This window comes from Filicampus tigris, chromosome 15, assembly GCF_054856515.1.
Source record: "Filicampus tigris isolate MCC_2025a chromosome 15, RoL_Ftig_1.0, whole genome shotgun sequence".
NCBI classification, from domain to species: Eukaryota; Metazoa; Chordata; class Actinopteri; order Syngnathiformes; family Syngnathidae; genus Filicampus; species Filicampus tigris.
Genome location: NC_141231.1, coordinates 20,266,951 through 20,280,910, shown reverse-complemented (window position 1 = coordinate 20,280,910; position 13,960 = coordinate 20,266,951). Strand labels below are relative to the sequence as shown.

At 53.2% G+C, this 13,960-nt stretch overlaps 1 protein-coding gene across 5 annotated transcripts; it reads left to right on the top strand.

Moving 5' to 3' along the window:
- Window positions 1-1,171: 1,171 nt before the first annotated feature.
- On the top strand, window positions 1,172-13,689 carry scarb1 (scavenger receptor class B, member 1). Of its 5 annotated transcripts, XM_086054573.1 has the most exons (14): window positions 3,394-3,819; window positions 4,564-4,743; window positions 4,831-4,991; window positions 5,631-5,772; window positions 6,767-6,970; window positions 7,044-7,139; window positions 7,711-7,826; window positions 7,912-8,078; window positions 9,495-9,613; window positions 11,253-11,326; window positions 11,467-11,518; window positions 12,127-12,276; window positions 12,393-12,456; window positions 13,260-13,689. In XM_086054573.1, exons 2-14 carry the CDS (start codon window positions 4,672-4,674, stop codon window positions 13,265-13,267), a joined length of 1,425 nt encoding a protein of 474 aa, XP_085910699.1. In that variant the 5' UTR covers window positions 3,394-3,819; window positions 4,564-4,671; the 3' UTR covers window positions 13,268-13,689. The 5 variants fall into 5 exon arrangements, with proteins under 5 accessions (XP_085910697.1, XP_085910699.1, XP_085910698.1 ...); XM_086054571.1 differs by lacking the exons at window positions 3,394-3,819; window positions 4,564-4,743 and adding an exon at window positions 1,172-2,304; XM_086054572.1 differs by lacking the exon at window positions 4,564-4,743 and having other exon boundaries at window positions 3,395-3,819.
- Window positions 13,690-13,960: the final 271 nt, after the last annotated feature.

Here is a 13,960-nt window from a genome sequence, read left to right as displayed (position 1 = left end):
ATGGCTAAAAACGGGCACATTAACTCTCATTCGACAAACGCGATATTCATCCGAATGCCGTGTTTCAACTCGTGGGCCTGCATAGAACTGATTCTTAAAAAAAACATTGTTTGCTTGACTTCCCCTTTAAGCAGATGTTCATTCAACAGCCTTTCGCATTTGCAGCATACTTATGTTTGATTTGTTGCCTTAGTCAATGGAAGTCCATCCATCCATCCATTATCTGTACCGCTTCTCCTCACAAGGGTCGCGGGGCGTGCCGGAGCCTATCCCAGCTGTCTTTGGGCAGTAGGCGGGGGACGCCCTGAACTGGTTGCCAGCCAATCGCAGGGCACACAGAGACAAACATCCGCACTCACCTTGTATCAAAATGTGCCGGGAGAAAACATCATCAAATCGCACGTAGCCCCTCAAAGTCTTCTTCTGTATGTGAGATAAGATAAGAAGGCCTTTATTGATCCCACAGTCCCACAATTTTCACGAAATGTTCAACTTTTCCCAAAATTCAACATAACGGAGATGCCTCACTTATCATTCGTTTCGACCGGAACCCGTACACCCCGAAAATGGCAGCAAGTTCCGAGAATGGAGGCTCCGAAATATAGCACCCGATTTGAAATCGGCCGTCATGCAGAGACATCAGCGCGAAAATGCCGAATATGGGCGCCGATCATTGGCCCGGACGACCTTCCCGCTTCCCCGAACGGGTCGGGCCGCCAATGGGAAAAATGAAACGTGCTCACTAGTCACCGCCAAAATCTTGACGTGCGTTGCGAAGCCGATGACCGAGGCTGACGTGAGGGCAAAGTAGTCGGAACACAGGAAAAGTGCTTCGGTGTCAATGAACTTGACCAATGCTCTGAGGGACGTGAAGGTGCGGGATGCTCGTCGTCTTGTCACAACGATCGCAACACGTCGCCGCAAACGATGCCCGAGAAGAAGAGAAGAAAGCCTTCGTTGCATTCGCCGTCTGTCATCTGACTTCAATGTGACTTCCTTCCTTCCGATCAACAAAGTTCCACAAAATCGAAAAAAGGGAAGACGACTGTTTTTCCTTTTGGCCTCCTGGGCACATTTGTGAGCGCAGCACATTTGACCACATCCTGCACGCACGCGGGAGCACGCGCGCACACAACGCGCGCGAAGCGTGGTCGCGCTTGGCCGGGCGGAGCTGGGCATCGTCGAACCGTCGCCGCGTTCCGTCCTGCATATCGAATCGCAGTCGTCCGACTTTGCCGCCGCCACGTCGCACGCAGGTGCCGCACTCCTGACACGCCGCGGCCGATAAAAGGGAAAAAATCCAAAAGAAAGGAGGCGTGCGGTCGGTCCCACAGGCGCCATGACGTATGTGTAGATCCTCCATATTCTTTTCATTTCACCCGTCGTCACCACGATGTGCGCGGTGCGTGCGTGCGTGCGTGCCTGTCACTTGTTTTTGTTTGATATTTGTTCTTCGTTTGGCGGCGTGTCTGCGCGTGAAAATGAATGACGTTCTCGACGCCGATTGGCTGTCCGGGACCACGTGCGTCGACTAAATATTCGGGACGGGAACGTGGGGACGGAGGGACGATGCCCAGCTCTGCTTGCGAGTCAACAAACCAGCTGGCACATCAAACGCGACGCACTTGACACCCGCCCGATGCTTGCAGACACAACTCCAATTGCGTGCAGAGAAGGCGCGCGGCAGGCAGGCGCGGGAGAAGACGCCAAGTCCACAATTGGACTTGGACAAAAAGCAAAAGCAACTGCGTGCGGCAAGATGCGCCTCAACACACGAAAGGGGCTCCTTGGAGGCGGGCCTTCGTGACGTCCCCTCAGCCAAGGTTTGATTTCAAAACTTTTGAGTGTCAACTTGAAATGTTTCCCCGCCGGCTGCTGAGTACTGCGCAACGCCACCAATCGGACGACGAGTGCGCGATGAAATACGAACGAGCAGAAGGGCACCGCGGTGCACGTTTGCATCCAAAGGGAAGATGCGCTGCATGCATGTTTGGAATCTTGCTGCATGCCAACTTTGGGGGCGGTTCTTCCTCGCGGCATGTCGGGGGCGAGGCCTGCCGCCCGCCGCCGCCCATGCCGAACCCGCGGCCTCCTTCCTATAAAGCCGGCGGCCCGGCCGCGCGGGGAAGGCAAAGGCTGCAGCCGCCGTCTGTCGCCGTCGCATCTCCTTCGCTGACGTCCAACATGGCCGTGGGCAAGTCCAAGGTGGCATTGGGCTTCATGGCCGCCGGAGTTGTCACGGCGCTGTCCGGAGTCATCCTCATCTTTGTGGGCCGGGCCGTCATGACCCAGCAGATCATCAAGGTACCCACCCGTGTGCGTGTGCGTGTGCGTGTGCGTGTGCGTATACGTGCGTGTGAGACATGCAGTGAGAGGGACAGAAGCCCTCCATCCACATCAGGGGCGGCTGTAAGATTTCCCGCTCGGGGCTGCATGCCCAGCTCCCAAGGTTCACACTTTGGTCCATTTCGTTCGCACATTTATGCCACGCAGAGAGCCCTTTGCGTCCAATCGGATGCAGCCTATCCACAGGTTGAGCTGCGGCAAAAGAGGAATGGATCGGATTCCTAAACGCGACATATTGTGAGCCTACTAACTCCACGATAAGATGCCCCTCGACCACGACAGACACACTAACTGCCACTGGATGGCCTTTTCTGGGAGTAGCCAACTCCAAACACCCCAAATGGGCCTTGGACCTGTTTGGGGGATGCTTACGTGAAAGGCAACGCACAATGTGTTCAGAGAGTTGGACTTTTCCGAATGCTGTCGAATATCTCAAATCCATTCTTTCCTGGTGCCTCTTTCTGGGTTGGAGTTGGGAAGAACCTTGGCTTCAAAATGAACACGCGCAGATCACATAACCGTTAGCTTCTCTCCTTCCACTTCCACAAGAACAATTTTCGAATGCCGCCGGCGTGCGGGGTGGGGGCTCTGGGTTTTGTTTTGTTATTACATTTCAACCAACTACTGTATGCGCCTCCTTTTATATTGTTAATGTTAATAACTGTAATACCAATACTACACTGAATAAAGTTCGTCATTTGATCAAGTGCACATGATTAGAATGTGGTCAACTGACGTCATTTTGCCCTCTTGTCCAAAAAAACCCCCAAACATATGAATATGTGACATTGAAAACGGACATAATGTCAGTTTATCACGTCTCTCGTACAACCGATGCACGGCATCAAATTGATCTGTGAAACACAACTTTATCGGCATGGGACGAATAAGTGCTCCGTAAAATGTTGATGAGGCTATGCACAGCTCAAAGGTTCGCTCACTTCTCGTTCCGCATTTGGCGTATTCGGATACTGTAAAGTTTGACAGGCCAGCGCCGCGCATTCGGTTGACTTTTCGTCGGAGACGCGGAAGCGGAGTAAGGTGAACTCCATTTCCCAGAATGCCACGCGGGGAGGAGGAGCAGGCGCGGCAAACTCCAGCGTACTATAGCTGTGGCTATAAATGAGATGGCGGACGGACTAGCGCCTCAAACTCGTCCGTCCGAAAAGTGTCAGCTGGGAGGTGAGGCGCTCTGGAGACGAGCTCGGCGCTCACGCTCGCGCTCACGCACGCGTACACGTACGCGTCTTCAGTCGGCCCGTGTGGCCGCCAGCAGCTAGCAGGCTACCAGTTAGCTTCCAGCAAAACAACAACAACAAGCGAAAAGTGAAGCAAAACAAAGAAGCGGTGGTGATGACGTCGAACAAAAGCAAAGTGGCGCTGGGCTTCATGGTCGCGGGGGTTCTCGCGCTGGTCTTCGGGACCGTCCTGGCCATCGTGGGTCCGCTCATCATCGACGATCAAATCGTCAAGGTGAGTCTCGCGTTCCCCACGGACGCTGAACGCCGCACAGGTGCCAAATTCCGGCCTGCCGACGACACGTGAACGCAACAAATCAACTGCAAGATGAGTTCCTTTCTCAAAGATCTTTTCTTTCCCCCGTGATTACCTTTTCAGTTTTTTTCTCCACTGGACAAAGGTGTGCTTTTCCTTTCAGTTGCTCGCCAACGTCACATTTGGCTTGAAAAGTTCCCGTGTGGGCGATTCGTGACTCTAAAATGGACATTGAGGTTTGATTTTCAAAAGTTGATGTCATCAAGGGTTTGTCTGCTGGTGGGCATCATTGCACCATCGGCCATTCCTTTCATTAATGACACTTTTGGAAGAGACAAACACTTTGATAGTCACTGTTTTATTAGTCAGAAAACACATGCCACGTTATCTTATGTAAAAAGAAGTGCCAACACCTTCTTACTGCATGCAGCCCTGAGCCCACCATGCGCCCTTTCATTTGTTGTTCATTTGAATGTCCGGTGCCAATAAGAGTAGATCAAGTGACACACAAGAAAACATCCATTGTTTGGATGGAAGAGCTTAAACCTTTTGAAAGTGTCTCCGTCAGCTCTAAAATTCAACTCATTTGAGCAGTTTTTGTTGTCATGATATACGGTCCAAAAAAATGCACCTTCACTTGTACAAGGCATTTCAAATGAACAGGAAGCTGAACAAACACGGCTGGTTTATTAGTTGTTGTTGGGTTTTTTGTTTTTTTTTCAGCGGCTGTATATTTCTTTGAGTCTTTTGCTTCGAACCAATCTGCCACGTACCGCTGTAACCTGAAATCGCTTGCTGGGCTTATTGCGTGCTGGCCTCCATTCTTCAGGCATGATGAACGCACTTCGGTTAGCGACCGTGGCGGGTGCCTCTCACCCGATCACAAAGCGATGTTTCCAAAATGTCTGTATTTCGTATCTCGGGAGCAGTCCCAAAGTGTACGCGAGGCATGAAAGCGAGTCTCACGCGCCGGTTGTGTGGTGGGCGCAGAACACGGTGATCGACCCCAAGAACGAGATGTCGTACCGCATGTGGAAGGACCTCCCGGTGCCGTTCTACATGTCCGTCTACTTCTTCAACGTGCTCAACCCCAAGGAGGTCTTGAACGGCGAGAAGCCCATGCTGGAGCAGCGAGGCCCTTACGTGTACAGGTCAGAGTTCGTCTCCACGCCGACCTTTAAACCTTGCCCATATCCACACTTGGAAGAATTGACGCTCTTGTTTGGCCAGGGGAAAAAAAAACCCCCCATCAAATTCCACCTTTTCGCGTTCTTCTCGCAGAATCCGGAGAAAAATGCCCTTTGGTGTGTCCAACAATATCAAGCAGAGAGTCTGATGCAGATATTTTTGCTTTTGTGACATCTAACATGCGAGCAGTGATTTCATTCTTAAAAACATTTAGCAATGGCTTTTGCTAGCAAAATGAGAATCGACTTAGTGGGAACGCCAACTCGGCAAGAATGGCCCGTCCGCCGTTCAGTGGCTGCGCACATTACAACCTCGTCCTAGTTTCTTTTTTTTGGGGCGGGGGGGGGGGGTCACGTAGGACACGCGCAGACTCGCTAACACAATTCGAAGTGTGTGCACCAAGGCCAAGTTCCTGGTTTAAGCGTCGGCTTTAAGTCGCTCCCCATCGGAGGAATACGTTTCAGGCGTGACCCCGCCGTCTGCACCCGAACCGTCCCATGAATATTCCCGGGAAATGCCGGCACCGATTTGCCGCGATGATGTGATGACGGCGTGAGCGCGCGCAGCCACGTGACCTCGCCGCCTCGTCCGTGCTTGCGCAGGAAGTACTGCCAAAAGGACAACATCACCTTCCACGCCAACAGCACGGTGACCTACCGAGAGTACCGAAGCTACTTCTTCGAGGCCGGCATGTCGGCCGGAAACGAGTCCGATGTGGTCACCATCCCCAACATGCTGGTGCTGGTGAGTACCGCTCGTCGGCAACAAGTGTCCACAAAGCGTGGACGTCGGGCTTTTGACTGGTGAGCGGCTTGAAAGCCGACTATGGCAAGTGGGGAAGGAGTGAATCATTGACCGCTGAAGGAACTATCTGGCTCCACCATATACTGTACAAGTGCACCGCCAGTAAAGTGTGATAAGGGAGTGCAGAATTTTCCCGTGGTGGGACATAGCAAGGTACAGGTACTTGGCTACTCTACTTGAGTCCATTTAAAAGATGAATAAATAAAAATCCCTCCCAGGTACGCTCTCTGTTTTTGACGATTTTTCAAACGGCTTTTGCCTTTTTTTTTTTTTTTTTTTTTTGTACTTGTCCTCAGTCGAGTGTTTTAAGTCTTGTCTTGAGACCCACTTTTATTCTCTGGCTTTTAACACGGCGTGAATTGTGCGCTCGTCCGTGTGTTGAAATGTCCTTTTCTGTATTTATTCATTTTGGCTATGCATTTATTTCTGTATATATCCATTGGTTGTGATATCACAACTATGCGCAGCACTTTGTCAGAGCATTGTTTTGTAAATGTGCTCTACAAATCAATTGAATTGAACTGGGTTGGATTGTCCTGAGAAGCGGCTAGCGACACACTCCATTCAGTCTGTTCCATTGAGTCGCGTAAGTAAGTAAGTGTTGCCGGCCAGGCACTGGCGCTTAGCAGCTAGCCGCTAGCCGCTAGCCGGAGCCTTATGCCGCATCATCCAATGGCGGCGTCATGAAGCGGCGCTTTCTTGGCGTCCTTGCTCGGCCATTGGATGGTATTTTCTTACGGTCGCTAGCAACGATGTCATAAGCGTAAAAATGGCTTTAAGACGTGTCAAGCGAGGGCCGACTTCCAAATGCACGCCTCCCGAGGCTGTCGCCTTGGTGCCAATGAGGCGTTGAAAGAGGGCGTGTCATAAAGGCCCAAGGGCAGCCAACGAGCGGTTATGGCCGTGTGCGTTGAGTGTCGCTTGCGTCCGTCAGGGCGCGGCGGTGATGATGGAGAAGCTTCCGTTCGCCATGCGTCTGATGATCAGCGCCACCTTCAAGGCCTTCAAGGAGGGCCCCTTCCTCACCAAGACGGTGGGCGAGCTCATGTGGGGCTACGACAGCGGCCTGGTGGACTTCCTCAACAAGTACCTGCCCGGGATGCTGCCCTCCTCCGGGAAGTTCGGACTCTTCAGCGAGGTGCGCCCCCGCCGCCGCCGCTTCCGAGACCCCCGCCGCCCCCCCTCCCGACTGACGCGCTCCCGTTGTGCAGTTCAACAATTCGGACACGGGCCTGTTCACCATCTTCACGGGGCAGGACGACATCCGCAACGTGCACAAGGTGGACTCGTGGAACGGCCTCACCGAGGTAACCCGACGCTAACGTCGTGCGCTGCGACGCGTGGCTGGAAAGCGGCTGTAGGAGAAAAAAAAAAAAAAAAAAAAGACGGCACGCGCAGACATTGAGAGTGAGATATGGGTCACCTTTTGATAAGCAAAGTTGTAGCCCACACGTACAAATGATTTTATTCTACTGATCCGGGCATTTGAATGATAGGCAGTTATTGTCAGAGTTGGAAAAAAAAGAAAAAGCAACAAGTTTGGGGAAAATGACACTTTAAGCGCGGGAGACTTTTCCACGTATAAGGCGGCCCCCGAAAAAGGCTTGACGGGAAGCATCATTTTTTTGCGCGTCTTTCCCGCGACGAAGGCAATTTGCGAAGGGGAGTGGCATGGCGGCCTTGCTGCTAGCAAAGCGCTTGATGCTAAGCTGAGTCTCTGCGACAGCTTGGTGCCAAAGAATGACGCGTCGAAAGGCTTTTTCCAAAGATATTGATATTGATATTGAAGATATTGTTGAAAAAACCCCCACGTTTGGCTTCACGCGACGAGCTGACGTCCGGCGTGTGTCCCCGCCCCCCCTTTGCGCGTGCCCTCAGCTGAACTACTGGCGGACGCCTCAGTGCAACATGATCAACGGCACGGCGGGTCAGATGTGGCCGCCCTTCATGACCAAACGCTCCACGCTGCCCTTCTACAGTCCCGACGCCTGCAGGTGGCAACCCGCCCGGCCCGCCCGCCGATGGGCAGCGCCCCCCCCTCCCTCGCCGTCATCGCGGCGGTTGTTTTTGTGGCGCCAGGTCGATGGAGCTGGTGTACCAGCGGCCGGCCAGCCTGAGGGGCATCCCCCTGTACCGCTACGTGGCGCCCAAGACGCTCTTCGCCAACGGCAGCGACTACGCCCCCAACGAAGGCTTCTGCCCCTGCCGCCAGTCGGGTCTGCTCAACGTCAGCAGCTGCCGCCAGGGTCGGTGGCGCCCGCGTCGCGCTCGCTCCTCGTACTTGTGGCGCTTTGCGTTGCGTGGCCAAATGGCGGTTGACCAACGCCGAGGTCGGACAAACGCGCGCGGCCGAGGTGGCCCGATGCCCTGGGATTGCGGGCAAGGAGAGCCGCACGGGCCGTTTAGGGGAATGGAAGCGCTTGACTCGACTTCTCCTTCTCTTGTGCTTTGTGTCTTTTTCTACCAAAGCTGTCGCAACAGCTGGCAAATGTTGACAGGGACGAATGAGTTTGGATTATTTATTTATTTTGTTGACCGGGGAACATTTCTTCGATATAAAGTGCCAGTCCAAAGTTTGGGAACACCCCGCATGCAAGTGAGCCTTTTGCCATCGTGTCCAACCTCCCCTGAAATCAGGACAAAATGGGGATGGAATTTTGGGCCAAATCCAAACGGGAGTTGGCCCCTTTTGCCAGATTTCTTTTCCCAGTCGGCTAGGCGACGCGGAGGCCGACGTTCGGCCGACGTTCGTTCGGCCGACGTTCGGCCGACGTTCGTTCGGCCGACGTTCGTTCGGCCGACGTTCGTTCGACCGACGTTCGGTCGCCGACGACGGCCGCCGCGCACTCTCGAGAGGGAACAGCTTGACTGCCTTTGCCTCGTTTCACTTTGAAGGCGTCTCCAAACCTTTGACCGGCGTTCCGCGTGCAAGTTGAGCTTCCGGAAGGCCAGTGGAACAATTTCAAAATTCAACCGCTGACTCGCCGCCAGCGGGACAAGCTGACCGCGCAAAGTCGCCGAACATCCCATGGTACTTTGGCTCCAAAAGAAAAAAGGCCGCCATTCATGTTAGCTGAGGGCCATCCGACTGTTGAACTCGCCAGCGTTTTGTCTCGCCCGACGGTTGCGTGGCAATTTGCGATAGAGTCTGGCTCCGATAGCTCCCAAATGCGTGAGGGAGGGGAAGAAGAAGAAGAAGAAGACGAGGACAAATCCAAATTGCCTTCACTGTTTGCGTCAAAGTAGGCCAAGATGAGACTTTCCAGTGCTGTCATCAAACCAAACGGTTTGAGAGCCAGAACACAAAATAACCACGGGGGAAAATAAGCAATGGCAAAAGACCAAATCTTTTTCCGTTGATGTTGACGTGGATGTTTGAGCGACACCTTCCGAATGCCGAATGGGGGGAAAAATGTCCCGACGGGATTTTTCAGCGCTCCAAAGGCGTATGTTCGAACGGCCGAGCCCCGCTTGATCTTTTGTTAGGCGTTTGTGTTGAGGGCTTGCGAGTGCCGGGATGTCGAGTCACGGATTTTCCATTCATGGTTGCGCGCCTAATTGGGCTTCTTTGCCGACTTTGTGGCCACATGAGGGCAACGGACGAAAATGGCAAGGAAGGCCCCCCGTTTGCAATGGCATCTTGACGCCTTTTTCTCGCTCAGATTCTCCCGTCTTCATTTCGCATCCTCACTTCTTCAACGCCGACCCCGTCCTGCTGGACTCTGTGCACGGACTCCATCCTGACGAGGACCGCCACGGACTCTTCATAGACATCCACCCGGTGAGGACGCGCACGCACGCACGCACGCACGCACGCACGCACGCACGCACACATTTGCTGCGGCCGTCAAATGTTATCTTTGGCCAGATAAAGCAAGCGGCCGCTTTATGGCGCTGGCTGAAAATGTGTCACGAGATAAGCCGTCCAAGTGGTGCGTCGTCAGGAAGACTTTGTGATTAGTGTCAGGGTCGACTTTTTTTTCTTCTTCTTTTTTTTTTTTTTTTTCTTCTTCTTCTCCTCTCTAAGCCGTCGTTTGGTGAGCGGGCACAGGTCAGAGGTCACAGGAGCACCTTTCTGCCCCCGCATGTTGTCAACAATAAGATGGTCAGCGTGTCACACTTGGAAGATTCCGAGTTGCATGTCGGACGCGCGCGCGCGCGCACACACAAGCTCGCACCACGTTTGTTGATCCAAGTGGATTGCAGATAAGCTAATTGGATAATGCGTTTACAGCCACATTCAGGTTGAAATGACTTCAATGAAACTTGTTGATGATTAAAAGAAGTTCCTGTCCTCATGAGGAGGAGGAGGAGGAGGATGATGATGGGCCAAACGCCAATGTTGCGCTTGCGCCGTGCAGGTGGACGGTCTTGTGTATGTATGTATATCGTCGCTGTCCTGTGAAAAACACTTTTCTGCAATTTTGGAAACTTTTTTGAATTTTCACTTTAATGCGATTTCTGTAACGCGGAAACATGATTCAGTTCAAAAGAAGAAAATGAAAAAAAATGGAGATAAGAGGTTTTCACATGACAGTGATATGTATTTGATGTGTGTGAGTGTATATATGTGTCTATATATATATATTTATATGCATTTTTTTTTTTTCATCATCGGTAGATATTTTATTTTTTTTTTAGTACCGCCGGTACAAAAGCACAAAAAATTCACGTCCGCAAGCCCATCCACGGGCAAGCACCGCTTGAGCTGCAAAGTGTCTCAAGCACTCAAAGTTGACTTGATGAAGGTATTATTGTACACCCGTATTTGACAACGTGTGTTAAAACGGCGCGAGTCGTACAGTTGTACCGAGTTATATAGGCCATACATTCGAGCAAAGGCTCGCGCGCACTAGGCAGGTATACGTACAGTCTCTTCGGATGCCGTCTATATCAAACATTATTATTATCATTATTAGCGAGGAAAAAAAAGTTGTGTTTTTTTTTCCCCCAGTGCTTTTAGCAGAAGCCCGTCCGGAATGGGCTTCCATACTATCCCCCATTCGCCCCCGATGTGCACTGGTAGAATGAATGAACGAACGTCCGGTTGCGCTCACGTTCGGTAGCGGTTGTCGGGTGTCGCCGCGTCGGGCTCGTGAGCGCCAAGGCGCCCGATTGATTTGTCTCGATTGGAATGGATTATCGGATGAACGGACTTTGTATTCAGTTTCAATGAATGCTTACATGCCTAGCTGAACATGCGTGACACGTGTGAACGTGAAGCAGGAAAAGCGCCAGTCAAAAACAGCAGGCAAACAGGAAGTGGCAATCACGCGCCTTCCTGTCTGTCGATTGTGCCCGTCGGGGGGGGGGCGGTCTGTTCTGGCGGCCCGTTCTGGCGGCCCGCTGACACAAAGCTGTTTGCGGCCGTCCCGCGTGTCTCGTTAACGTGTTGTGTTGCTGTGCTTTTGTCTTTGCAGCAAACGGGCGTCCCTCTCAACGTGTCCATCCGCCTGCAGCTCAACCTTTACATCAAGCGAGTGTCAGGAATTACGTACGGCCGCTCCCCAGGCGCTTTTGTCCGCCTTTTGTTTGCCGCCGCCGCCGCAATCAAAGTCTTCCTGTTTGCGACCTTGCCGCCTAACGGCCGCATTCTTGCTCCTCTTCTCGCTTCCTCTTCTTCTCTCCTTGCAGCGAGACCGGCAAGATCCCCGAGACCATCATGCCCATGATCTGGTTTGAGGAGGTGGGCCGGGCCGCGCCCAAGCGCCGGCGTCGGGGATCGTTCGCCGGTGGCCGGACGGCGGAAAGGGCCGCTCGCCGCTCGGCTCAACTTGGGCCGTTCGCATCTTGCGCTTTTCCAGGGAAATAAAACAAAGCGGCTCATAGTCATAGACGGAGGGCGGCGCAATGAATGGAAATTCAACGACAATTACGATTGTTGCACTCCGCCGTTACAAAAATTGCCATCGTCGGAAAAAAAGGATTCCGATTCCTTTACATCCAACGGAGCGTTTGTTGACACCCATCCTCCTTGAACGTATACATTTGCACCTTTTTTATTTTATAATAACTCACGTGATCAATTGTGTTTGGCCCAAAAGGAACTGACTTACATTTTCCTTTATGTTTTTCACCTTTCCACATTGTCCTGTACCAAAAAACAAAGGATTGTTTGAATACTCGTGATTTCAAAATAATCACGATGCGTATTTTTGTTTCATAATCGAGCGGCCCTCGCGCAAGGGCCGAACGGTCCCGGCGCCGGCCGCCGTCACGTCACGTGGGGGCGGGGCGGGGCGGGGCGTTTTGCGCGTGCGGCCAGTTGACGCGTGCGCCGCTTGCCGTCCTCAGAGCGGCCACATCGACGGGCCCGTCCTGGACACCTTCCACACCAACCTGGTGGTCCTGCCCGCCGTCATGGAGGTGATGCAGTACGGCTTCATCGCGCTGGGCCTCGCCACCGTCCTCGTCGCCGCCCTCGTCAGGCGCAGGAACCGCAAGGTAGGCGCGCCCGCTCGGCCTTGGCGCCAGGGTTGAGCGCATTTGGTTTTTTTCTTTGTTTTTTTTGTTTTGACATTTGGTTTCTTAAATTTGCATGATGACTGCTCGTCTTTTAGGCGACCTACGACGAGCCCGCTCGCAACAACGCCACCCCGGAGAAAAGCGGGCAGGGAGACTCAGGTGGGTCTGCGCTCGTGCACGCACACGCACACGCACGCACACACACACACACTTTGGAACAACTTGGGATGGGGGGGTCAAGCACCAAGTAAATGCAGCCCACTATGATTGCTTGCTGTTTGTAATGCCAGTGGGCGAAGGGAGGCTCTTGGAGGAGCTTTGAGCGCGGAAGCTCGCGTCTCCCAAAGCCGAGAGGTCACCATTCACTCTTGAGGGCCGCGCCGACACCAGCGCAAGACGCGCGCGCTCGCTCGCTCGCTCGCTCTTTCGGCAAGTCAAGTGCCCATCGGCGGGTGGGCGGAGACCAGCCGCTTCCTGCCTGCTAATGTGACGGAAATGAAAGCAAAACAAGAGCAGAGGCGCTCGTGTCTGGAATCGTTCCCAGCAAGCTTTTTGAAAATTTTGCCCCAAAGCCTTTTCCACTCCTAAAAAATGACATTTGCTAGGCCGCGGGTAAGCACGGTTCGACTCGGGGGGGGGGTTCACACTAGCGCCCAGAGACGAGCATGGTAGCCAATTTTAAAAAATGAATCCCATTGAAAATCGGGAACTGAAAATGCAATCGGGGCTTGAGTGAATCGTTCCATCCCTAATTGCGACAAAATGGAAAGAATTGACGCTGGATGGATGGAAGACCACCAATTGGCGTTTTGGTGTGGGCGGCGCATCGGGCTTGGGAGGCTTACTTTTCAAATGCGCACGATTGCTTGCGGAGACTTTGCGTTCCCGCCCCCAAGACGTTGGCGTGCGCTCGCGTCATCTTGCCACAGCCTCCTTCATGGCCGCTTTGTTGTCTTTCGCAGACAAGTGAAGTCGACGGCGGCACCGCGTTGGATGCGTCCGCCCGCCCGAGACGACCGCTACCAACGCTCGCCCACGCCCACGCCCACGCCCACACACGATTCGGCTCCCGGGACCCTGACGCCCAACTTTTTGTCGCCGTGGAAACTATCTTAAGCCGCAGCGACGTTGATGACGCTGGCCGCCGCCCCTGCCTGTTCTGTCTCCTGATTGGGCGAGGGCTTTTCCCTTTTTAGGCGGGAGTTGAGACCGTCGGCATGGTGATGAAACACAAGCGTCCCACTTGCTGTTTTGACTTTTTGAGGGGGCGGGGCCATGAGATTTTTGCCCAAACGCTTCCACGTCAATTTGTCTTTGTTCATTTTCTAGGAAACGTTCATATGGATCACGTCAAGTCAAGTTTGCGCGCAATAAACGTGTTTTGTGCGCTCACGTGTTTTGTGCGTATGTGATCTGTTTGCGTCTTTGCTAGTTGTGTTTGTGACGATTGATGCGAAGGTGGAATTTGACCTCGTTATCAGATGCGAACACGGATTGGAACAGCCGCTGACAAATGGCACAGCTTGCGGCTCGGTCTGCGTCCCAAGAATTGGTTGAAAAGAAAGTTGCCCGCGCGGCGTGACGTCAGGCGTGCCGCCCTGTGATCGCAGCGGTTGCCCTCACCGTCACAAGGTGGCACCGTGTCGCGTGCATGCCACGACAA